This window comes from Phocoena sinus, chromosome 11 (genome assembly GCF_008692025.1).
Source record: "Phocoena sinus isolate mPhoSin1 chromosome 11, mPhoSin1.pri, whole genome shotgun sequence".
NCBI classification, from domain to species: domain Eukaryota; kingdom Metazoa; phylum Chordata; class Mammalia; order Artiodactyla; family Phocoenidae; genus Phocoena; species Phocoena sinus.
This window is the reverse complement of record NC_045773.1, coordinates 5,655,345-5,682,116: the sequence shown is the minus strand read 5'-3', so window position 1 is coordinate 5,682,116 and position 26,772 is coordinate 5,655,345. Positions and strand designations below refer to the sequence as shown.

The 26,772-nt window shown below is 41.1% G+C and overlaps 1 protein-coding gene across 1 annotated transcript in view; it reads left to right on the top strand.

Moving 5' to 3' along the window:
* ATG7 (autophagy related 7) overlaps positions 1–26,772 on the top strand; it is a 245,835-nt gene that overhangs the window by 49,512 nt on the left and 169,551 nt on the right. The window contains 5 exon segments of the mRNA XM_032647922.1: positions 12,835–12,993; positions 16,553–16,747; positions 19,627–19,830; positions 21,558–21,673; positions 26,389–26,464. Of these exon segments, the coding sequence (XP_032503813.1) occupies positions 12,835–12,993; positions 16,553–16,747; positions 19,627–19,830; positions 21,558–21,673; positions 26,389–26,464 (750 nt within the window).

The window sequence follows — 26,772 nt, the reverse complement described above, 5'->3', positions numbered from 1 at the left end:
GATGTTACCTCTAAAGCTGTGGCTTCTCTTCTTATTTCGCTATACAGTCCACCTTCCATACCTGTGGGTTTCGCATCCGAAGATATGGAGGGCCTTGTATTTTATGTAAGGGACTTGAGTATCTGTGGATTTTGGTATCCCCAGGGACTCCTGGAACCAGTCCCCCACGGATACCAAGCAACGACTACGCCTGAGTGCCTTCTCTCTCCCAGACTCCCCCTATTCTCTCTCCCTCCCTCCCTTCTCTTTTTCCTCCCTGTCTCCCTCCCTTTTTTCTTTTCTCAGTATCTCTTTAAGTATAAAAGGAATACATGCTTTTATTATAAGGTAGAAACAGGAACTCTCCCTCCACTCCCATCCCAAGTCACTTACCAGAATTAAGCAGACTTCACAGATTATTACACAGCATCTTTCCCTGAAGTTTTTGTAGGCATGTGCAAATGCAGAGAGAGACATTTGTCATCTTTGCTCTTACTTATTTATTTATTTATATTTACAAAAATTGGATCATAGCATACTGTCTGTAGCACGTTTTTTATTTTTAACTTAATATAACAATAATTGTGGTTCTCTTTCTATGTATTCCATATTATGTATATGTAGGATTTTATTATATGTCTTGTCCTCAATTTATTTAATCAATTTCAGCATATTTTTCTTTTAGAGATGCTGTTGAAGTGAACATGCTTATATCTTTACATGTCTGTGGAACTATTTCTTTAGGAAAAAAGCCCTAGAAGTAGAATTACTGTGTTAGAATGTATAACAGAGCTTTTAACTTTGCATTTCTTTAATTAGTGAGGGTTAGTATTTAATTTTATTTCTTTCGTGAATTTTATTTCTTCTATTTATGTCCTTTGGGCTGTGTTTCTTATATATTGACTAGGAGTTCTTTTTTTAATGGATATTAACCTTTTTTCTGTAATATAATGCAAATATTTTTCTCAATTTATCTTTAGCCACATAAAGGTTTTTAAAAATTTGATGTTATTAAATATGTCAGTCTTTTTCTTTACGGTTTACAGAACTCTTGTTTTTATGTTTAGATCTTTATCAATGTGGAATTTATTTTTGTTTTATGATGAGAGTTAAATATCTAACTTTTTTTTCCACAAAGTGAATAGTCATTTGATTGAATGGCATTCGTTCAATAATACAAATCATCATTTTCCCACCTTAATCAAATACTAAATCTCCTTATGTACCTGAGTCTCCTTTGGATTCTATCTTGTTCCATCATTCCATTTATTTGTTCCTGCATTATTACTCACAGCTTTAACTCAAATTACAATGAATTTATAGATAAATTGGGAAGGATTGACGTCTTTATAATATTGATCCTTAGTTCCAGAAGCATTGTATATCTCTTAAATTATTTAGATCATCTTTGTAGCATTTTCTTTATTTAGGTCTCACACATGCCTCATTTAGTTTATTTTCACATGTTTAATTGTTTTTTTTTCTTTTAAAGATATGTTCTTCCCACTAAATTTTCCAGTCGACTATTACTGGGATATATAAGAAAGATATTCTATCTGGCCATCTTTCTAAACTTTCTTTTTTTTTTTTTTTTTTTAAACATCTTTATTGGGGTATAATTGCTTTACAATGGTGTGTTAGTTTTCTGCTTTATAACAAAGTGAATCAGCTATACATATACATATGTTCCCATATGTCTTCCCTCTTGCGTCTCCCTCCCTCCCACTCTCCCCATCCCACCCTTCCAGGCTGTCACAAAGCACCGAGCTAATATCCCTGTGCCTTGCGGCTGCTTCCCCCCAGCTATCTACCTTACTACGTTTGTTAGTGTGTATATGTCCATGACTCTCTCTCGCCCTGTCAAAACTCACCCTTCCCCTTCCCCATATCCTCAAGTCCGTTCTCCAGTAGGTCTGCGTCTTTATTCCTGTCTTACCCCTAGGTTCTTCATGACATTTTTTTCCCTTAAATTCATATATATGTGTTAGCATACGGTATTTGTCCTTTTCTTTCTGACTTACTTCACTCTGTATGACAGACTCTAGGTCTATCCATCTCATTACAAATAGCTCAATTTCATTTCTTTTTAAGGCTGAGTAATATTCCATTGTGTATATGTGCCACATCTTCTTTATCCATTCATCCGATGATGGGCGCTTAGGTTGTTTCCATCTCCGGGCTATTGTAAATAGAGGCTGCAATGAACATTTTGGTACATGACTCTTTTGAATTTTGGTTTTCTCAGGGTATATGCCCAGTAGTGGGATTGCTGGGTCATATGGTAATTCTATTTGTAGTTTTTTAAGGAACCTCCATACTGTTCTCCATAGTGGCTGAACCATTTCACATTCCCACCAGCAGTGCAAGAGTGTCCCCTTTTCTCCACACCCTCTCCAGCATTTATTGTTTCTAGATTTTTGATGATGGCCATTCTGACTGGTGTGAGATGATATCTCATTGTAGTTTTGATTTGCATTTCTCTAATGATTAATGATGTTGAGCATTCTTTTATGTGTTTGTTGGCATTCTGTATATCTTCTTTGGAGAAATGTCTATTTAGGTCTTCTGCCCATTTTTGGATGGGTTGTTTGTTTTTTTGTGTATTGAGCTGCCATGAGCTGCTTATAAATTTTGGAGATTAATCCTTTGTCAGTTGCTTCATTTGCAAAATGTTTTCTCCCATTCTGAGGGTTGTCTTTTGGTCTTGGTTATGGTTCCTTTGCTGTGGCAAAAAGCTTTGAAGTTTCATTAGGTCCCATTTGTTTATTTTTGTTTTATTTCCATTACTCTAGGAGGTGGGTCAGAAAGGATCTTGCTGTGATTTATGTCATAGAGTGTTCTTCCTATGTTTTCTTCTAAGAGTTTGATAGTTTTCTGGCCTTACATTTAGGTCTTTAATCCATTTTGAGCTTATTTTTGTGTATGGTGTTAGGGAGTGATCTAATCTCATACTTTTACATGTACCTGTCCAGTTTCCCAGCACCATTTATTGAAGAGGCTGTCCTTTCTCCACTGTACATTCCTGCCCTCCTTTATCAAAGATAAGGTGTCCATATGTGCGTGGGTTTATCTCTGGGCTTTCTATCCTGTTCCACTGATCTATCTTTCTGTTTTGTGCCAGTACCATACTGTCTTGATTACTGTTGCTTTGTAATATAGTCTGAAGTCAGGGAGCCTGATTCCTCCAGCTCCTTTTTTTTGTTCTCAAGATTGCTTTCGCTATTCGGGGTCTTTTGTGTTTCCATACAAATTGCGAAATTTTTTGTTCTAGTTCTGTGAAAAAATGCCAGTGGTAGTTTGATAGGGATTGCATTGAATCTGTAGATTGCTTTGGGTAGTAGAGTCATTTTCACAATGTTGATTCTTCCCATCCAAGAACATGGTATATCTCTCCATCTATTTGTATCATCTTTATTTCTTTCATCAGTGTCTTATAATTTTCTGCATACAGGTCTTTCGTATCCTTAGGTAGGTTTATTCCTAGGTATTTTATTCTTTTTGTTGCAATGGTAAATGGGAGTGTTTTCTTGATTTCACTTTCAGATTTTTCATCATTAGTATATAGGAATGCCAGAGATTTCTGTGCATTAATTTTGTATCCTGCTACTTTACCAAATTCATTGATTAGCTCTAGTAGTTTTCTGGTAGCATCTTTAGGATTCTCTATGTATAGTATCGTGTCATCTGCAAACAGTGACAGCTTTACTTCTTCTTTTCCGATTTGGATTCCTTTTATTTCATTTTCTTCTCTGATTGCTGTGGCTAAAACTTCCAAAACTATGTTGAATAAGAGTGGTGAGAGTGGGCAACCTTGTCTTGTTCCTGATCTTAGTGGAAATGCTTTCAGTTTTTCACCATTGAGGATGATGTTTGCTGTGGGCTTGTCATATATGGCCTTTATTATGTTGAGGAAAGTTCCCTCTATGCCTACTTTCTGGAGGGTTTTTATCATAAATGGGTGTTGAATTTTGTCGAAAGCTTTCTCTGCATCTATTGAGATGATCATATGGTTTTTCTCCTTCAATTTGTTAATATGGTTTATCACATTGATAGATTTGTGTAAAATGAAGAATCCTTGCATTCCTGGAATAAACCCCACTTGATCATGGTGTATGATCCTTTTAATGTGCTGTTGGATTCTGTTTGCTAGTATTTTGTTGAGGATTTTTGCATCTATGTTCATCAGTGATATTGGCCTGTAGTTTTCTTTCTTTGTGACATCCTTGTCTGGTTTTGGTATCAAGGTGATGGTGGCCTCGTAGAAGGAATGTGGGAGTGTTCCTCCCTCTGCTATATTTTGGAAGAGTTCGAGAAGGATAGGTGTTAGCTCTTCTCTAAATGTTTGATAGAATTCACCTGTGAAGCCATCTGGTCCTGGGCTTTTGTTTGTTGGAAGGTTTTTAATCACAGTTTCAATTTCAGTGCTTGTGATTGGTCTGTTCATATTTTCTATTTCTTCCTGATTAAGTCTTGGCAGGTTGTGCATTTCTAAGAATTTGTCCATTTCTTCCAGATTGTCCATTTTATTGGCATAGAGTTGCTTGTAGTAATCTCTCATGATTTTTTTTATTTCTGCAGTGTCAGTTGTTACTTCTCCTTTTTCATTTCTAATTCTATTGATTTGAGTCTTCTCCCTTTTTTCTTGATGAGTCTGGCTAGCGGTTTATCTATTTTGTTTATCTTCTCAAAGAACCAGCTTTTAGTTTTATTGATCTTTGCTATCGTCTCCTTCATTTCTTTTTCATTTATTTCTGATCTGATTTTTATGATTTCTTTCCTTCTGCTAACTTTGGGGTTTTTTTGTTCTTCTTTCTCTAATTGCTTGAGGTGCAAGGTTAGGTTGTTTATTCGAGATGTTTCCTGCTTCTTTTGTATTGCTATAAACTTCCCCCTTAGAACTGCTTTTGCTGCATCCCATAGGTTTTGGGTCGTTGTGTCTCCATTGTCATTTGTTTCTAGGTATTTTTTTATTTCCTCTTTGATTTCTTCAGTGATCACTTCATTATTAAGTAGTGTATTGTTTAGCCTCCATGTGTTTGTATTTTTTACAGATCTTTTCCTGTAATTGATATCTAGTCTCATGGCGTTGTGGTCAGAAAAGATACTTGATACAATTTCAGTTTTCTTAAATTTACCAAGGCTTGATTTGTGACCCAAGATATGATCTATCCTGGAGAATGTTCCATGAGCACTTGAGAAAATGTGTATTCTAGTTGTTTTTGGGATGGAGTGTCCTATAAATATCAATTAAGTCCATCTTGTTTAATGTATCATTTAAAGCTTGTGTTCCCTTATTTATTTTCATTTTGGATGATCTGTCCATGGGTGAAAGTGGGGTGTTAAAGTCCCCTACTATGAATGTGTTACTGTTGATCTCCCCTTTTATGGTTGTTAGTATTATGCCTTATGTATTGAGGTGCTCCTATGTTGGGTGCCTAAATATTTACAATTGTTATATCTTCTTCTTGGATCGATCCCTTGATCATTATGTAGTGTCCTTCTTTGTCCCTTTTAATAGTCCTTATTTTAAAGTCTATTTTGTCTGATATGAGAATTGCTACTCCAGCTTTCTTTTGTTTCCATTTGCATGGAAATATCTTTTCCATCCCCTTACTTTCAGTCTGTATGTGTCTCTAGGTCTGAAGTGGGTCTCTTGTAGACAGCATATATAAGGGTCTTGTTTTTGTATCCATTCAGCCAATCTGTGTCTTTTGGTGGGAGCATTTAGTCCATTTACATTTAAGGTAATTATCGATATGTATATTCCTATTTCCATTTTCTATATTGTTTTGGGTTCGCTACTATAGGTCGTTTCCTTCTCTTGTGTTTCGTGTCTAGAGAAGTTCCTTTAGCATTTGTTGTAAGCTGGTTTGGTGGTGCTGAACTCTCTCAGCTTTTGCTTGTCTGTAAAGGTTTTAATTTCTCCATCAAATGTGAATGAGATCCTTGCTGGGTAGAGTAGTCTTGGTTGCAGGCTTTTCTCCTTCATCACTTTCAGTATGTCCTGCCACTCCCTTCTGGCTTGTAGGGTTTCTGCTGAGAGATCAGCTGTTAACCTTATGGGGATTCCCTTGTGTGTTATTTGTTGTTTTTCCCTTGCCTGCTTTTAATATGCTTTCTTTGTACTTAATTTTGACAGTTTGATTAATATGTGTCTTGGCGTGTTTCTCCTTGTATTTATCCTGTAATGGGACTCTCTGTGCTTCCTGGACTTGATTAACTATTTCCTTTCCCATATTAGGGAAGTTTTCAACTATAATCTCTTCAAATATTTTCTCAGTCCCTTTCTTCTTTCTTCTTCTTCTGGAACCCCTATAATTCGAATGTTGGTGCGTTTCATGTTGTCCCAGAGGTCTCTGAGACTGTCCTCAGTTCTTTTCATTCTTTTTTCTTTATTCTGCTCTGCCAGTAGTTATTTCCACTACTTTATCTTCCAGGTCACTTATCCGTTCTTCTGCCTCAGTTATTCTGCTATTGATCCTATCTAGAGTGGTTTTAATTTCATTTATTGCATTGTTCATCGTTGCTTGTTTCATCTTTAGTTCTTGTAGGTCCTTGTTAACTGTTTCTTGCATTTTGTCCATTCTACTTCCAAGATTTCGGATCATCCTTACTATCATTATTCTGAATTCTTTTTCAGTAGATTGCCTATTTCCTCTTCATTTGTTAGGTCTGGTGGGTTTTTATCTTGCTCCTTCATCTGCTGTGTGTTTTTCTGTCTTCTCATTTTTGCTTATCTTACTGTGTTTAGGTCTCCTTTTTGCAGGCTGCACTTTCGTAGTTCCCGTTGTTTTTGATGTCTGTCTCCAGTGGCTGAGGTTGTTTCGGTGGGTTGTGTAGGCTTCCTGGTGGAGGGGACTAGTGCCTGTGTTGTGCTGGATGAGGCTGGATCTTGTCTCTCTAGTGGGCAGGTTCACGTCTGGTGGTGTGTTTTGGGGTGTCTGTGGCCTTATTATGATTTTAGGCAGCCTCTCTGCTAATGGGTGGGGTTTGTGTTCCTGTTTTGCTAGTTGTTTGGCATAGGTTATCCAGCACTGTGGCTTGCTGGTCGTTGAGTGAAGCTGGGTGCTGGTGTTAAGATGGAGGTCTCTGGGAGATTTCCACCGTTTAATATTATGTGGAGCTGGGAGGTCTGTTGTTGACCAGTGTCCTGAAGTTGGCTCTCCTACCTCAGAGGCAGAGCCCTGACTCCTGGCTGGAGCACCAAGAGCCTTTCATCCACACGGCTCAGAATAAAAGGGAGAAAAAAGTAGAGAGAATTAGTAGAAAGTATGAGTAAAGAAAGAAGGAAAGGAGGAAAGGAAGGAAGGAAGAAAGAAGCAAAGAAGGAAAGAAAGGAGGGAGGGAGGGAGGGAGGGAGGAAGGAAGGAAGGAGGAAAGAAGGAAAAAGACAGAAAGATGATACAGTAAAAAATAAAATAAAGTATAATATAGTTTATTGAATTAAAAAATATTTAGGAAAAAAAAAAAGGGACGGATAGAACCTTAGGACAAATGTTGGAAAGCAAAGCTATACAGAGAAAATCTTACACAGAAGCATACACATACACCTTCACAAAAAGAGGTAAAGGGGGAAAAATCATAAATCCTGCTCCCAGAGACCACCTCCTCAATTTGGGGTGATTCGTTGTCTAAAGGAGGGAAGGAAGGAAGGAAAGAAAGAAAGAACGAAGGTAAAGTATAATAAAGTTATTACAATTAAACTTAATTATTAAGAAAAAGAATTTTTTAAAAAAACCATGGACGGATAGAGCCCTAGGACAAATGGTGGAAGCAAGAGTATACAGACAGGATCTCACACAGAAGCATACACGTACACATCCACAAAAAGAGGAAAAGGGAAAAAAATCATAGATCTCGCTCCTAAATTCCCCCTCTTCAATTTGGGATCATTCCTTGTCTATTCAGGTATTCCACAGATGCAGGGTATATCAAGTTGATTGTGGAGCTTTAATCCACTGCTTCTGTGGCTGCTGGGAGAGATTTCCCTTTCTCTTCTTTGTTCTCACAGCTCACAGGAGCTCAGCTTTGGATTTGGCCCTGCCTCTGCGTGTAGGTCGCTGGAGGGCGTCTGTTGTTTCGCTCAGACAGGACGGGGTTAAAGGAGCCGCTGATTCGGGGCCTCCGGCTCACTCGGGCGGGGGGTGGGGGGTGGGGGGACGGTGGGGCACTGCGTGCGGGGCGGGCCTGCGGCGGCAGAGGCAGCGTGACGTTGCGGCAGAGGCCGGCGTGACGTTGCACCAGCCTGAGGCCCGCCGTGCGTTGTCCCGGGGAAGTTGTCCCTGGATCCCGGGAACCTGGCAGTGGCGGGCTGCCACAGGCTCCGCGGAAGAGGGGTGTGGAGAGTGACCTGTGCTCGCACACAGGCCTCTTGGTGGCAGTCAGCAGCAGCCTTAGCGTCTCCCGCCCGGCTCTGGGGTCTGCTGGTTTTAGCCGCGGCTCGCGCCCGTCTCTGGGGTTTGCGCTTTCAGCCGCGGCTCGCGCCCGTCTCTGGGGTTCGCGCTTTTAGCCGCGGCTCGCGCCCGGTCTCTGGAGATCCTTTAAGCAGCGCTACTTAACCCCTCTCCTCGGCGCACCAGGAAACAAAGAGGGAAGAAAAAGTCTCTTGCCTCTTCGGCAGGTGCAGGCTTTTCCCCGAACTCCCTCCCGGCTAGTCGTGGTGCACTAACTCCTTCAGGCTATGTTCAAGCCGCCAACCCCAGTTCCCTCTCCCTGATCTCCGTCCAAAACCAAAACCCGAGCCTCAGCTCGCAGCCCCGCCGCCCCGGCGGGTGAGCAGACAAGCCTCTCGGGTTGGTGAGTGCCGGTCGGCACCGATCGTCTGTGCAGGAATCTCCCCGCTTTGGCCCTCCGCACCCGTCGCTGTGGCACTACTCCGCGGTCCCCGAAGCTCCCCCCTCCGCCTCCCGCAGCGTCTCCGCCCGCGGAGGGGCTTCCTAGTGTGTGGAAACTTTTCCTCCTTCACAGCTCCCTCCCACTGGTGCAGGTGCCGTCCTTATTCTTTTGTCTCTGTTTTTTCTTTTGCCCTACCCAGGTACGTGGGGAGTTTCTTGCCTTTTGGGAGGTCTGAGGTCTTCTGCCAGCCTTCAGTAGGAGTTCTGTAGGAGTTGTTCCACGTGTGGATGTATTTCTGGTGTATCCGTGGGGAGGAAGGCGATCTCCGCGTCTTACTCTTCCGCCATCTTCAAGGTCCCCCCTCTAAACTTTCTTAGTTATATTAGTTTTTTGTTTGATTCTTTAGAATTTTCTAGGTTGATAAGTATTCCTCACCAACATTTATACCTATTTCTAGGACTGGCTAGGACTCCATGGTTTTGCTGAGGAATAATGGTGAGATTTGGCATCCTCATTTTGTTACTGATTTTTAATGGGAACTTCTTTTTTTTTCTTTAATTTTGATATGTGATATTGGTTTCTGCTAATGCTCTTTTATAAATTGAGGAGGCAGATTTTTATTTCTAGTTTACTATGAGTTTACATCAGAAATGATTGCTAAGCTTTATCAAATATATCTATCAAGATAATTATATTCTAATGTTGAGCATTCCTGGAAAAAACCCTATTTGTTCATGGTATGTTATTCTTCTAATATACTATGGGATTCAACTGGTAATGTTTTATTGCTAGGTTTTACATACGCATTCATAAGTCAAGTTGGTTTATAGTAATGTTTTTTCCTTTTCTTTGTGGTGTCGTATATCTTATAGCTGAGTTATACTACTTTTATAAAATAAAACTTTCTGCCTTTTTCTATGCTCCAGGACAGTTTAAGTGTATGACTTATCAGTTCCTTGATGGTTTGGCAAAATTCAGTTATAAATCCATCTGGGCCTGATGCCTTTTGGAATTCTCTTGGCAGTGAGGGCAGGGAATCTTTGGGAACTTTTACAAATGTTTCTATAGTCATTGACCTTTTTAGATTTTATACCTCTTTTGAGTCAGTTTAGTCATGTTGTTTTCCTAGAAAATCATCCATTTCATCTAAATTTGAAAATTAATTGTATATAAAATACATGTGGTATTCTCTTACCAATCTTTTATTTTATTTCATTTTTTTTAAATGCACTTCTTTATTTCTCTGTTTCTTCTTTGGCTGTGTTGGGTCTTGTTGCTGCGTGCAGGCTTTCTCTAGTTGCAGCGAGTGGGAGCTACTCTTCGTTGTGGTGCGTGGGCTTCTCACTGCGGTGGCTTCCCTTGTTGCGGAGAATGGGCTTTAGGCGCACGGGCTTCAGTAGTTGTGGCTCGTGGGCTCTACAGTGCAGGCTCAGTAGTTGTGGCACACGGGCTTAGTTGCTCCAGGGCATGAGGGATCTTCCTGGACCAGGGCTTGAACCCAAATCCGCTGCATTGGCAGGCAGATTCTTAATCACTGCGCCACCAGGGAAGTCCTTCTTACCAACTTTTAAATCTTCTCTTTATCCTCTCTGTCTTTTTTTTTTTTTTTTTGCGGTACGCAGGCCTCTCACTGTTGTGGCCTCTCCCGTTGTGGAGCACAGGCTCAGGACGCGCAGGCTCAGCGGCCATGGCTCACGGGCCCAGCCGCATCGTGGCATGTGGGATCTTCCCGGACCGGGGCACGAATCCGTGTCCCCTGCATCGGCAGGTGGACTCTCAACCACTGCACCACCAGGGAAGCCTTATCCTCTCTTTTATCTCTCCTTATTCCTAATGTTGAATAATTGTGTTTTCTCTTTTTCAAACTTGCCAGAGAAGCTTGTCTATTTTATCAGTCTTTCCAGAGAACTAAATCCTTGATCTCTTTATTCCATAATTTTTGTTTTGTTTTGCTTCCAGATTCATTAGTATCTACTTTTATCTTTATTCATTTCCTTCTCCATTTTTGTGGAATTTATTTCATTCTTTTCCTAACTTCCAGAATTAGGTACTTAAGTTTTCTTAGCATTTTTAAAATTATAAAGTCATTATAGTCCCATTGTAGAAAATTTGTAGAGTATAAGAGTTGTAAAGCAAGAAAAGAAGACCCATTTTTCGACTACATTTTCACTTCTTTTCAGTGTTTGTTTAATGTATATTTAAAAATCTTATTTGATATATAAAAATGCCCCTTGCTTTTACCAATTAGCATTGTAAACACTTTCTCATGTCATTAAAAAGGATACCTAAAAAGATTTCTTAATGGCTGTAGAGTATGCCTTCTTGTATGATGAAACATGATTTACTGTGACATTCCCCTAATGTTAGACATTAACATTGTTTCTAGTTTTTTACAACTCTAAATTATGTTACAGAGAACATCTTTGTGATTGCATTTTTGTCAGTATTTTAGATCATTTCCTAAAACAGATTGCTGGAAGTAGGTCAAAGGATATGAACATTGAAAAAGTTCTAGAAACCTATTGCCAGATTGCTTTCCAGAAGAATTATATTAGTTTACATTCTCAATTGGTAAAATAGTTTTTTCATCACCCCATCCTCACCAGCACTGAGTATTGTAATTTTCTTTAATCTTTACAGATTAGCCATTTAAACTGTGTAGCATTACAGGAAACTGAAAGTTAAGTGTGAGAGTCCACATACATGTGACTAACCTGTGGCATGTTTGTAATTATGTAGCTTTCTTCCCACCGCCAAGCATGTTCCCAGTACTGCCTTCCTTGCTCTCCACTCAGCATTGCTTTAAAATGCAAAAATACTCCCGAAATAAATATCCCCAAGCCAAGCACCACTGAGTTTTGGGTATTCCATATGTTTATTCCCCCTCCATGGTAGTTTGCTTACCTGGTGAAAGTCACTTATAAAACTGGGTGGGTAGACCAAAGTTACCAGTGGGCTTCAAAACCAACAGCTGACTTAAACTATGCTTTCAAAAGAGTGGATTCTGGCCTATCATCCTCCACCCCGACAGTGAATCTTGGGTTGTTGTTGACTGTGCCCCTGGAATCATCAGACTAACTGAATTTCAAAGTCCCTAATGGAAGGATATTGAAATAAGACAGAGATCAGACTCTTAACTCTGCAGCCAATCCTGGCAGGGCTTCTCTTACATCACTGTGCTTGTTTATTATGGTTTACTGAAATACACATACCCCATCCCACCCCAGAAAGTACGCACCTTCATTTGGTTGCCACTCTGAGGATCTCATTTCCTCCCCTCCATTAACCAGATCTATGACCTAAGATAAGTCACTTATCTTTTCTGGGCTTCAGTTTCTGTATCTGTAAAATAAAGTAATTGAACTAAAGATTTTAAAGAACCTATCTAATTTTAAAATCATGTGGTTCTATAAGACTTTATAGGAGATGGAATTGAAGTGTATGAAATCATGAAAACTATCTCTGAGAATGTAGAATTTTCCCCTACATTCCAGAATATTAATAAGGGCTTTGCCTCTTGGAGAAAAAGTACAAAATCTTCTATGATGTTGTACAATTGGAAATAACTTATAAGTCACTTTTACGAGGAGCTAATTCAGGCTTTAAGTGAATTTTAGGATGAGATGTTACTTATGCTTACTTATTCATTCAGGGAAAGCAAGGACATTGGGTGGCTCTTGCTAATCCTTTTAAGACAGTAACAGGGACAGTTCTTATGGGACTCACCCCCAAAGCTTCCTCTGGTGCCACTGTCAAAAATAATGAATTATTAGTCAGACCCACAATGACATTTCTTAGTCTCATTACTGTAGGAAGCCAGGCACTGTGTGTATAATTATTTTGTCTTTTAAAGGAAATTGACACTGTCAAAAACTGAATTTGCACAATTCAATTTCTGGAGTTTCCTGTATTTTGAGGTTCCCAAGCTGCTCCAAAATAAAACCCCTTTTAGGGATTTCAAGGGAGACACCCTGTGAAATGTTCATCAGAAACACACCGTGATCTCCTGTTTCCATGCAGGGTTGGGGCGTCAGACACATCACATTTGTGGACAATGCCAAGATCTCCTATTCCAACCCTGTGAGGCAGCCTCTGTATGAATTTGAAGATTGCCTGGCGGGTGGTAAGCCCAAGGCCCTGGCTGCAGCAGACCGGCTCCAGAAAATATTCCCCGGAGTGGTACGTGGATGCTCTTTGAGAACGCCTGAGGTTTTCTCCTGGATCTTTTCAGTGTTTAAGTCTTGGGGAATGAGGCCCTGTGGTATTGGTGAAAGGGAGTCAGCCATCTGTCACTTACTACCAGGCCCTCATCATGCGGCCAAACCTCTGTTTCCTCATCTCAGAGATGGAGATTACAAGAACAAAACTCTCATACATTATTACGAAAATAAAATGAGTACATGAAAAGAATGTTTCATAAGTTGCAAAGCATTATCTGAGTTGAGGAATTTGGGGTACAAATCTTTTTAGATACTGCCTTGTTCCAAAGGGATTTATGGTGTCTCAGATGTAGGATATTATTTTCCTCATCACCAGAATACTTGATAGTTAGTACAGGTTTATGAAATTAAATTGAATGTAAGTCTGCAGAAGAAAGATCTAGCTAATGTTTAGCTTTTTATTCCAGCTGCTTCTTATTTTTGACTTTCATCATTTATTTTAAAAACAATGAGGCAAGTCATTCGGCTCATTTGATTCGAAATTTGCCAGTGTTTTTGGGGTCATCCAGCAAAAGACATTCTGCACCTGGCATGCTTAATCCGTTTATGTGACAGAGGTTAGATCAGGTGTCTCTGAAGTATCTGTTTGTACTTAAAGTGCCACAAGAGACTCTAAAAATAAAAAACCTGCTTTCTCAAAATTTCTCTGTTTAGCCACTCAGCATTAGATTCATTCATTTTAACAGTCTTTGCTTTAAAAGCAACTTTGACTGTTTTACCCATTTCATCAGTGTACCAGAGGAATGTCATTTATTGGGTCTAATTCAACAGTATTGATTGAACACCCACTGTACCCAGTGAGGTGCTGGATGCCAGAAGAGATAAGAATGGTGCACCCCATCATTGAGGAGGCATCTTAGTTAGGTTTCTGCTGTGACAATATTGCATATCACATACACCCAACATCGAAATGGCTTACGATCATAAACATTATTTCATGCTCATGGCTGCAGGTTAGCCATAGCTTAGCTGTAGGCTAGGCTGGACTCAGGCTTCGAGTCAGGTTCCAGTCTACTCTGTATGTCATTATTTCAAAATCTACACTCCAGGAGCAACAGTCAGCTGTCCTACTCTTCTTATGGTGGAAGGTAGAAGTGTAAAGGGGTTGGTGAGGCTTACCATACCTGTACATGTTAAAGTCTCGCCTCAGAAATGGCACTGTGCAGTGTCCTCCATCTCCATTGCCAGAGCTAGTCACAGGGCCAGGCCCTACGTCAACGGGGCTGGTCAGGATACCCTGCCTTCCTAGTGGGAGGTCCTGCAAAGTTGTATGGCAAAGGGCATGGACATATAATTCTCTTAGAGGGAGGCAGTGCACACAGTCAGGAAAAATAATTCATTCTATCACCAGGGAGTACTGTGAACTCCCCTCTGGGCCCAGACAGACCTGGCTTTGAATCTGAGCTCTGCCTGAAAGTTTTGCTTGCCCAAATCCTAGCCATGGTCTATGACCCAATGCAATTCCCCCTATTTCTTTGTTCAGTTATTCTATGACTTACTCACTCCTCACATATTTATTTAAGGCCTACTGTGTGCTAGGGACTGGGGAACAAGGCAGACGAAGTTCCCACTGCCTTGCATTGAACTTCAAGTCTAGCTGGGGTCAATAAACTAATTTCCTAAACGGTCACACTTGTAACAAGTGCACGAGGCAGGAGCTCAGTTGCTGTGAGAATGTTTAACAGGTAGGCCTGACCTAAACCAGGCTTCCTTGAGGAAGCTGAGTCCTGAAGCGTGGGTGGGAGCTAGCTAGACCAAGCGGGGCGGAGCTGTCTGTGCAGAGGCCTGAGGTAGGAAGCAGCATGCTGCCTTTGTGGACTGAAAGAAAACCAGGCTGGCTGAAGCATGGAGGTCAAGAAAGACACAGAGCTAGGGCGTCCGTGTCAGCAAAGGCCAGGTCATGCTGGGCCTTAGAGATCAGGTTCACCTTTTCTTGAAAACATCAGCCTACCAGGATCAAGCCTCTTCCTCAGCACCTACATCATGTTACTCCATTTCACCTATTGGATTATGCATTCCTTACCACGGGGAGCCAGGTCTTTTATACTTTTATCCTTCGTGCCTTATAAGTAATAATAGATAACACAGAATGCATCTAAGTACTAGTGTAATTCATCAAATTCGTGAAAAGTACTTGTGAAACTGTTTCACTTACTGGTTAGCCAGGCTTATGTAATTTTCTTTGTGTGTTCAACGGTTAATATTGTTGATATTTTCATTCAACAAATATTTACTCATCACCCTCCTTACACCAGGCCACGGACAGAAGGCTAGTCCTAAGTGGAGAAGACATGAAAAGAACTGCTCGGCTGCAAATACCATGCCTAATCCTGGGGTTGAATTAATTGAATAGGAAAAAAACCTGACCTTTAATAAATCAAATAACTATTTGAGGTCACCATTTTTTTTTCTCCCAAAGGTAAAGCAATAAAATGTAGGGCTGTAGAGCCACGCTAGGGGTTTTAAAGCCCAGCTCTGGACATCTGCTTTCAACCCTGAAGAGTAACTGACAGCCTATCTCTCCTACCATTATGCACCTAAAAGCTCTGCACCTGGGTAGATTGTATAAAATGACTCTTCAGACACAGAACAATGTGTAGTGAAAGACTGTGGTCTCAGAAAGAAATGTTTGTCCCAATTTATTGCATGCAGACACTTTTTAGCCCATTGGCACTCCTTTGTGACTCACAATTCATCTGCCAAGACATTGTGGAGCCAGCAGGGGACAAAAGGTAAATTACAGAGCTGTTCTAAAGACCCCATGAGAAATGCTGAGTCCCCACACTCAAAGAGAACCCAGGTTGCTGGGCAGCTTCTGCTTTTGGACAGGAAATGAAGCTTCACTACCACACATAGCTGTCACCCACCCGCCAAACAAGTATCTATACACTCCTAAGTCAGTTTTCTAGTTCAAGTCAGCAAGTAGAGTTTTTTGGTTTTGAGGGTTTTGTTTGTTTTTAATGCATATACTCCTAAGAAGATTAAGGCAAGACTAGCAGCCATTCTAATCTTATATGAATTTATTAAATTATTTTTGTTCTGACATCCCATTTGGAGGTATTCTACTGTAAGGAAGTGGAGGGGAGGGCAGCTTGGGAATAAGTGGGGAGAGACAGCTTGGCTGGATGGAGGGACTTGGGCAGGCAGAGGGCATTTTGGTGAAGTTTCTTGGCCTCAGATTGTAGGAAAGAGCCAAAGGTACACAGTTTTCTCCAGTGTTCACCTTTTCTCACACGGGAAGTGCCCCCCACCCACTTTGGAACTAGAATCCTTGTGTCTCTGTTTGCTGCTCTGTCCAGATTCAGGGACCCTGGGTGACAGGAAAGCGTGGTCTAGGTTGAAGAGGTGAAGAGGGTTGGGGGCACAGGCAGCAGAAGGCTAAGGCAGAGTGGTCATGACGGAGAGATTTCAGGCTGTAAGCGACCATGTGTGCATGCTTGCGGCGACCGGGAGATGCGGGCTCTGAGATCCCGCCTGTCCCTTTGCTTCAGACCCCCCTCTCTCTGGTGTGTCCCCAGAACGCCAGAGGGTTCAACATGAGCATCCCCATGCCGGGACACCCAGTGAACTTCTCCAGCGTCACCCTGGAGCAGGCCCGCAGGGATGTGGAGCGGCTAGAGCAGCTCGTCGAAGGCCATGATGTCGTGTTCCTGCTGATGGACACCCGGGAGAGCCGATGGCTGCCCGCCGTCATCGCCGCGAGCAAGAGAAAGGTAGAGTGTGGGTCCTCTGGTGGTGACTTAATGCATCATCTCCCCAGGCGGAAGTGTCCCCAGTCTGCCCCCTCCAGAGCAGAAGGTGCTTTGTGTGGCCTAGTGACCTGGTACAAGAGGGCTTCCTCCAGAGACTGTCTCTGCCTTATGCACCATCATCCAGCATAATTGTTACCCTTTACTGTTTAATTTTCATAACCACCCTGTGAGGTCCTTTACTAGAAGGGACGCTCTACTTACAATAGAATGTAAGCTCCAAGAGGGCAAAGATTTTGTCTCATTCACTACTGTTGGGTCAGTGACAACTTCAAGGGCCAAAAGAACTGAATGTTTAAACACTGGGTTGGCCAAAAAGTGCCTTCAGTTTTAAGTAAAAATAAAAGACAGATTTTTCATTTTCACCAAGAACTTTATTGAACAACGTATTCACCCTTTTGTTCCACTACCTTCTGCCATTTTTCAGGCAACTTCATAATTCCATCTTCCCAAAACTTTTTATCTTTTTGAGCAAAGAACTGTTCCAGGTGCCTTTTACAGTCTTCCAGGGAATTGAAATTTTCCATTAAGAGAATTTTGTAAGGACCTAAATAAATGGAATTCCGAAGGTCAATGTCTGGTGAATATGGCGGATGAATCAGAACTTCCCAGACAAGCTGTGACAGTTTTCGCCTGGTCATCAAAGAAACATGCAGTCTTGCGTTATCCTGATGGAAGATTATGTGTTTTCTGATGACTAATTCTGGACGCTTTTCGTCGAGTGCTGCTTTCAGTTGGTCTAACTGGGAGCAGTACTTGTTGGAATTAATTGTTTGGTTTTCCAGAAGGAGCTCGTAATAGAGAACTCCCTTCCAATCCCGCCATATACACAACATCACCTTCTCTGGACGAAGATTGGCCTTTGGTGTAGTTGGTGGTGGTTCATTTCGCTTGCCCCACAGTCTCTTCCTTTCCACATTATTGGACAGTATCCACTTTTCATTGCCTGTCACAATTTGTTTTAAAAACGGAACATTTTCATTACGTTTAAGTAGAGAATCACATGTGGAAATACATTCAAGAAGGTTTTTTTTGCTTAACTTACGTGGAACCCAAACATCAAAGCAATTCACATAACCAAGCTAGTGCAAATGACTTTCAGCACTTGATTTGGATATTTTGAGTATGTTGGCTGTCTCCCGCGTGGTATAACATTGACTGTTCTCAGTTAATGTCTCAATTTGATCGCTATCAACTTCAACTGGTTTACCTGACCGTGGAGCAGCATCCAGCAAGAAATCTCCAGCACGAAACTTCTCAAACCACCTTTGACACATTTGATCGGTCACAGCACCTTCTCCATACACTGCATAAATCTTTTTTTTTTTGCATTTCGGTTGCGTTTTTACCTTTCTTGAAATAACAAAGCATAATATGCCGAAAATGTTGCTTTTTTCTTCCATCTTCAATATTAAAATGGCTACACAAAAATCCACTAATTTTGATGTCTTTTTTTAAACACATGCTGATATGACAGCTGTCACATACAATCTAACAAAATTGTTTCGAATGACGTGAAAGACAACTAACTGCTACTAGAGTCACAGAAAAAACCGAACGAACCTTTTGGTCAACCCAATAAATCACCGTACATATGTGTGACGGAATAGTATGCAGCCGTTCACGGTTATGTCTTCAAAGAATTTTAATAACATGGAAAATACCACATTATGTTAAATAAGCAAGGTATAATATTGTATATATATATTTTATCAACTCTGTTTATATATGTAAAGATATCTACGTTTATCAAAGGGTGGCAAGAAGGGAGAAAGGGAGGAAGGGAATGCGAGAGAGAGAGAAAATAACAGGGAAATACTTCAAACTATTAATAATAATTGTTTGAGCTGTGAGATTGTGAGTGATTTTTGTTTTCTGGTATGGTTTTCCTTGATTTTTTCCAACTTTCTGTCTAACCATAAATTTGGGAGAATAAGTTAAATTACAGCTAAGAGATGTTCTTACAGTATAAATGAAAAAAATTATCCTCAGAGACCTATGTGGGGGGCTTCGCTGGTGGCTCAGTGGTTGGGAATCCGCCTGCCAATGCAGGGGACACGTGTTCGAGCCCTGGTCTGGGAGGATCCCACATGCCGTGGAGCAATGAAGCCCGTGCGCCACAACTACTGAGCGTGCGCTCGAGAACCCGCAAGCCACAACTACTGAAGCCCGCACGCCTGGAGCCCGTGCTCCGCAATGGGGGAGGCCACCGCAATGAGCGGCCTGCGCACAACAGCGAGGAGTGGCCCCTGCTCACCGCAACTAGAGAAAATCTGTGCGCAGCAACCAGGACCCAATGCAGCCAAAAATAAATAAATAAATAAATAAATTTTTAAAAAGAAAGAAAATATTCAAAAAAAATCCTATGTGGAGGGTGAATTATATGGTATGTGAATTATATCTCAATAAAGCTATTATGAAAAGAAATCTCTGTAGAAATGACAGAGGACAGCATAATGCTGGAAAGAATGGGTTTGAGAACTACCGAGACAGTTTTATACACCTACCTTTTACCAGCTAAGTGACCTTGGGCAAGTTATAGAAGTAACCCGTCTGACTTTCAGTATCCTCATCTGTAAATAGGAAATGTTTGCTGGGAATTTTAAATGAAACCAAATGAGATAATTTAAGTTAATTACTTGTCAAGTCTTTTGCATTTAATAAGCCCTCAGTCTTGGGTAACTTTTACCAACATTAGCTTCTAGAATCTAATTATAGTCATATGCAAACATTTATTGCCAACACTTATAAAATAAATTTTTTAAGTGGACCAAATATGAAGTTAGCCATGGCTTAAAATATGTGTCTCTTAACTCTAGCCTTTTATTCCTTGAAACTCACAGCTGGTCATCAATGCTGCCTTGGGGTTTGACACATTTGTTGTTATGAGACATGGCCTGAAGAAGCCTAAGCTGCAGGGAGCCGGGGACTTGTGTCCCAGCCGCCCTGTGGCACCTGCCGACCTCCTGGGCCCATCACTTTTTGCCAACATCCCTGGCTACAAACTTGGCTGCTACTTCTGCAATGATGTGGTGGCCCCGGGAGATGTAAGTGGATTTCTTTGTTATTCCAAATATTCCCTGCAACCGTCTTGCCCACTAGAGTGGAGAGACCCAGTTCTTTCCTTTACGACTATTTAGATATTGTCTTTTAACAAAGAGAAAAATTCTCCATTTGGGGGGCGGGGCAGGGCCTTATCCCTCTATGAGCCTTGTTTGACATCATCAACTGTGTACAGCTCTTCCCTGTTCGCCAGTGTAAACGCAGCAACAAACCATTTTTATGGAAAGCTCAGCAAGGAAACCGCAGGCTAGATTGGTTCCTGGCAGCGCTTAGCGCTGTATTCTGTGTGTATTCTTAGGGTATCTTAGTGAAGAGGGTGTTAAATGAGGAGTCTGAAGACCCAGTCTGAAGACCCAGACTGCAGTCCAGCCTCACGGGATAATTCCAAATAAGTCTGTTAGGCTCCCTGTGCTTCTGCAGGATGGGACTCTGAGGCCCAGAAGGTTGTCAGACTCAGCATGTCAAAATACAGGATTTCCAGTTAACTCTGAATTTCAGGTAAATAACGAATAATATTTTAGTATAAGTATGTCCCATGCAATATTGGAGATCTGTTTATGCTAAAAGATTATTTGTTGTTTATTTAAAGTTCAAGTTTAACCGGGCATCTTGTATTTTATTTGCTAACCCCAGTAGGGGAGGGACGAATACTTTCCCTGACTAATAACAGTGCAAGGTGGTTCAAACATGGAAGTGCTCTGAGCAGCAAGCACTACACTGTTCCAACGTAAGGTTCTGTGTTCTTAATGCTGCCATGGGAGCAGGGTGAGCAGGGATGGTCTTTCATCAGAAAAGACGATCACTTCTAGTAGAACAAAGCAGAGGTGTTGTCCGTACCCTCCCCTCCATTTTCACCTTCTATTAAAACGTGTTCCTCACTGATTTACACCTCTTCTGGATGACTGGCTTTTGTGTCTTCCCAGTATAGAGACAAAAATATCCTCTTATGTGAAGAAGGGTGGCTTTATCTCCATCATGGGTTATAATATACAGCTGACCCTGTTATTTCATTATTACCAAGAAGTAGGATTAAGGATCAGCTGCAGTAAAGTTACATCTGTTCATAAGGCAAAAATTTCAGAGTCAAAGTTATGCCCAATGACCCCTTAAATTTGCCCAGAGTTGGAAAATTAGAATTTCTTAGGTTGAACTAACGAAGGCTTGTGTTTGGAGCCACATTGGAGCAGAAATATTTGTTCTTAAGCCCTGAGATCATGCTCAGGGTGACAAGATGCCTCCACTGTGAGGGGCACATGGAAGCAGAGGATGGCGGGGACAGCAGATCAGTCCTTCTGTCTCCCGGGCACTCCGAGGGTTAGTGCAGTCATGGTGGGAGGGCAGGACCATTTGCTCTGTTCAAATGTTCTTCCTCTCTGTGCCTCTCGCTCTCAACTCACAAGCACAGTAGAGTTGAGTCAGTTAAAAGAGTACATGATGCCACTCCATGTAGGAGACAGCTAGGCCCCCCATCTTTAATTTGTTTATAACTGCCAATCCTTTTTAATGTATTACCTCATTTAGTTACCTAACTTGTATATTTTGATTTTCTTGGTACTTGCAAGAAATGGTATTATGTGAGGCTGACTGATCTTTGCCAACAGTGAGCGTCTGGTATGTGATAGAGCTTTATTGTGGAGGAGTTTCATGCTTCACACAGCTGGCGTTGGGTGGAACAGAACTTTGCATTCACGTCAGTGACTGTTCTCTGTAGTCAACCAGAGACCGGACCTTGGACCAGCAGTGCACTGTGAGTCGTCCAGGACTGGCCATGATTGCAGGAGCCCTGGCGGTGGAGTTGATGGTTTCTGTTTTGCAGCATCCAGAAGGGTGAGTTTGCCTTTTAGAGATGGGTGTTTAAGCAAAGAAAGCTTTTGTATCTCCCTTGGCCTTTTCTCAGTTTGAATTTTCTGAGAATTATATTGCGCTTTCCATCCTCAAAAAAACAAGATTTTAAGAAAACCCAGTGTGATTCTTTGGCCTGGAGAACTTGTCATTGTGATCTTTGGAGCTGTATCTCTGCATCCTTCTGGAACTGAACTCTCCTAGAGTTAATTGGTAATTGATAATAAGGAAGGATAAAAATTTTGGTAGTGGCCTTAGGACCTTCATGCATTTATTCTCTTAATATGTTTTGATCTCCTTAGCCCTGAGCACTTGTAAGGCAATACGTGAATTACATATGATAGAAATTGCATTTAGCTGTATGTAACAGATCCATCTAAAGTGACTTAGCCCAAAGGGTACAGCTTGATTTTTCTCATGTGGCAAGAAGCTCAGAGGCAGCATCCAGGGCTGGTACAAAGGCTCTGATATGCCATCGGGGACTGTTTCCTTAGCACTCACTCAGCCACGCTTAGCTCCCTTCCTTACGCTTGTCACCTGTGGTCACAAGATGGCTGCTCTGCCAACAGTGTTGCTTCTGTGTTACACGTAAGAGGAAAGGAATGACCAAAGGATGAAAGTTGTACTCAGCTGAGGCTGCCCCCTTTTAAAAGGCTCTCCGGGAAGACTTACCCATTGATTCTAAAACTCCTATATCACATGACCTTGCATTCGTAACTGCAAGGAAGATGGACAAATGTAGTCCTTTGGCTGGGCGTGTTGCCTCTCTCAGTGAAACTGTGATGAGATAGAAGTGGAGAATACATTGGGCAGGCGCCCAGTACTGTCTGCACATTCATTTAAAAACAATTCTGGGGCTTCCCTGGTGGCGCAGTGGTTGAGAGTCCGCCTGCCAATGCAGGGGACACGGATTCGTGCCCCAGTCCGGGAAGATCCCACATGCCGTGGAGCGACTGGGCCCGTGAGCCATGGCCGCTGAGCCTGCGCGTCCGGAGCCTGTGCTCCGCAACTGGAGAGGCCACAACAGTGAGAGGCCCGCGTACCGCAAAAAAAAAAAAAAAATTCTGTATGTATTTTAAACTCTAGAAGATATTATTACTGTTATATAGTTGGTATTCATTTCATTTTGCTAATATTTTCCTTTTTGTTACTTTTCTTTCTGTGACCTTGAACTTCCATCCAAGGGCATTTTCCTTCTGCCTGAAGAATACCCTTCATTATTGCCTTTAGAAATGCTAGCGACAAAGATATTTCAGTTTTTGTTTGTCCAAAAATGTCTTTGTTTTATCTTTGTGCTTGAAAGCTATTTTTGCTGCATACAGAATTCCAGACTGGTGGTAATTTCCCTTTAGCAAGTTGAGAGTGCACTCCTGTTGTCTCTGGCTGCCCTTATCCTGATTGAGGAGTAAGGTGTATACCTCATTGCTACTCCTTTGATACAATTTGTTTTTGTCCCTCTTCCCCTACCTTCAGTTGCTTTTAAGATTTTCTCATGGTCTTTGGTTTTCAGAAGTTGGGAACACATACCTAATTCTGTTATTTATTATTGTATACCTATTTCTGTATTTATTCTGATTGTGCTTTTTAGTGCCCCTCGAATCCATAGCTTGATGTTTTTCACCCACTGTGGACAGTTTTCAGCCATTATCTCCTAAAACATTGCTTCTGCCCCTTTCTTGATTCTTTCCTTTTGAGTCCCCGGTTGCATGTTAGAATCAGCCTATGCTCTTTTCTGTACTTTCCATAATTTTGTCTTTCCTTACTTCAGTCTGGCTATTTGGTTTTGGCTTATCTTCCAGTTTACTAATTCTTCCTTCTTCTGTGTCTATGTTTTAAACCATCCATTGAGTTTTAAATTTCATAATTATATGTTTCACTCTTAGAGTTTCCATCTGATCTTATCTTATACATTCCCTCTTCTCTGCCAAAATTGTGATTTTGGTCTTTTTCATTCTTTGAATACATTTGATCATGTTTTTCTTTTAAGTCCTTATCAGTTATGTCCATTAATGGGATCTCCTATGAGTCTGTTCCTATTGTCTATTGTTTTTATTGGCTTTTGGTTATGTATTGTCTCCTCATATACCTGGTTTTGGGTTTTTTTAAAAAAACAATATCTATAAAATACAATATCTATAGATATATAGATATCGTCTTTCTCACACACACACACACACACACACACACACAATTTGTGTATATATATAGAAACCACCTTGTATGCACCATCCAGCTTCAACAATTACCAGTCATCATTTATCTGTATTACTGTCCACAGTTTTTCTCCTTCCACTGACTTATTTTAAAGCAAATCCAAGACATAGCTTTCATTCATAAAAATATATCTTTTTAGTATGTATCTTTACTATTTTTACATATAAAAGCAAATTAAAGGCAATTCCCTAATATTACCACATATCCAATCAATATTTAAATTTCCTCAATTCCTTGTATCTTCTTGGCTATATTTGATTGAGTACTGGACATTATATTTGAAAAATTATAGAGATGTGATTTACATTTCTTTCTGGCAAACTGCTAGGCCAAGGGGACTACCATCCTAGAACATTTTATTCAATTAGGGCTTATCTATTTCCGGTTCACCGTTAGTCTGAGGATGTACCCCTGTATGATCCCAATCCAAAGCCTTGGATATTTTCCATGGTTCCTCCTTATTGGCAGACCTCAACTCTGGATTTTCCCATCAGCCTCATGAGTCAGTGAGTATCACTGTTCAGCTTCTGAGCTTGTGGCCACTGCTTTTGGACATTGACAATCATTTTATGGGGGAAAATTCCCCTTGCAAATGCCTGATTTACCTCTGTGGGCTTCCCTCCTCTTATAAACCTTAGCTCTGTAATTCTCCCTTACTGTGGTAGCTCTCTGATGCTTTCAAACAGAGGTCTGTGTACTTTGTCTAGCTTTCCTATTTGTTCTCAATGGGGGGACTGGTCCTGACCACTTAGTCCACCAATGCCACGCCAGTTATAAAAATATTTTTTAATTTATTAAGCACTCATAGGATTAGGCTTGCATGTGAGAGGAAGGCAAGGAGTAGGCTGGTGTGTTTTGTTTCAACTTGACCTTGGGCCTTTCGGTAGTCTCTATGTGTAACACATTGTATATATGTTATATTACAGATATAAAAATTAGCACAATTGTGGTCTAGACACCCTCTCTTCTCCAAGCAAGGAGAAGATCTTACTTTATGACTTACAAACAACAGAAGTAATTCATCTTATAATAAATAAAAGTGAGACAAAAATTAAATTAATTTTAAAAAATAGAGTCAGTAATTTAGAAAAAGAAAGAAGGTACGAAAAGAAGAGAAAAGGAAAGGAAAGAAAATGAAGAAAAGAGAGAAGCAAAAGAAAACTTAGTAAACAACTTAAGACTCTCTCAATGTCCGCTGGAGACCCTGCTCTCAAGTGTGATATAGTGAAGGCAGACTGGAGCCAAACAGGTATTTACACCTCACTGTGTGACAAACACATTGTGACTTGTCTTATTTTCAACCCTTACATAGTGCTTACGTTGTGCTAGGCATTATTCTAAGCACTTTACAAATAGTAATTCATTTAATCCTCATAGCAAACAGATTAGGAAAGAACTCTTATCTGTCCCCTTTTTGATGGGGAAATTGAGGCAAAGCGAAGATAACTAAGTTGCTGAAATTCACGTAGCTGATAAGTAGTAAAGCTGGGATTAAGCACAGCCCAGTTTGGCTCCAAACTCTGTTTTTAATCACTCTGCTATGCTGTTTGTAATACAGGCAGGAAAGAATTGAATGTTTGAAAGATTTGTTTTTCAAGTTCTCAGAAATCAACATGAATATTCTATTTACCGTATAACTCAGAGTTCTTCTCTGAAGTTGAAAAGATAGCCTCTGTACTATGTTGGTAGCATAGGTAACAGTATAGATGCTTCAGAGTTAAATGAAAATAAGCAGCTTTTTTTGTCTTCCTCTCATCTCTGTCATCCCCCTGGCACCTATGTTTATTGTGGCCCCCTAACAGGAAGCATTTGGGTTAAAATCTTTCAGAGCTGGCTCTGAGTCCTTGACACTGACCCTCTGTCTGCCACATTTGCCTTGGTCATAGGCTAAAACCAGGGTCTGTGTCACGTCTCTTCTGTAACATAAGTAAACATCAGACTGTTATTCGGGAGGGAGTATTCGTTCCGCCCGATTAATCCCTCGCTTTTCTTTCTCCTTCCTCCATCGTGGTAGCATTTACATCACCTCAGCAGGTTAAGGTTGGAAGGTTTTCTGTTTCAAAATTTCAGTTCAATTCAACAATGTGCTGTGGTGTTTTATGAGACTATTTGAGAGTAAGGGAATTAACATCAGCCAGATGTTGCACTTGGCAATTTATCTAACTTACTCCTAATTCATTTCTCACAACTGTCTTATTCCTGTTTTATAGGTGATGGACCTGAAGCACAGAGAAATTAAGCAACTTGCCTGTGCTCACAAGCTCTGGTCTTTCTGACTCTAAAACACAAGCTTTTTCTTTTTTAAACTATTCTTCTGCCTTCCTCCCAGGGAAATTAGGGTTTTTTTTTCCCCTAACTTATGCTGCCTAGCAAGGGGTGTTCGGTTATCCTTATAAATCTTATGTGGATCTCCTCCAGATTGTCCTCACAGGAATTAAACATAGATTTTAATGAAGTGAACAGCTCTAATGGTTTCCTTTTCTCAGGGGCTACGCCATTGCCAGCAGCAGTGACGACCGCATGAATGAGCCTCCAACCTCTCTCGGGCTCGTGCCTCACCAGGTTAGTGACTGGGAATGAAATCACAATTCTGGACCCGATCCCAGTGGTGCAGTGGGAAAGTATTTGGGGTCATCCCAGCCCACCTCTTCTCCCACCCTCTCTACCCCTCCAGTTTCCCTGGTACTTCAGTGGGAATTCTTTATGAGCACCTGGAGGAGATCCCATTCTGCAGGATGGTGACGAGAAGAAATCCTGAACAAGCAGCATTACCCAGAGTCTTGATTTAGCATTTAGCACGTTGACTAGGGGCCTCGTGATGGAGTAGAACAAGAGAGAACGGGCTTTGGAACCAACCAGACAGCGGCTTA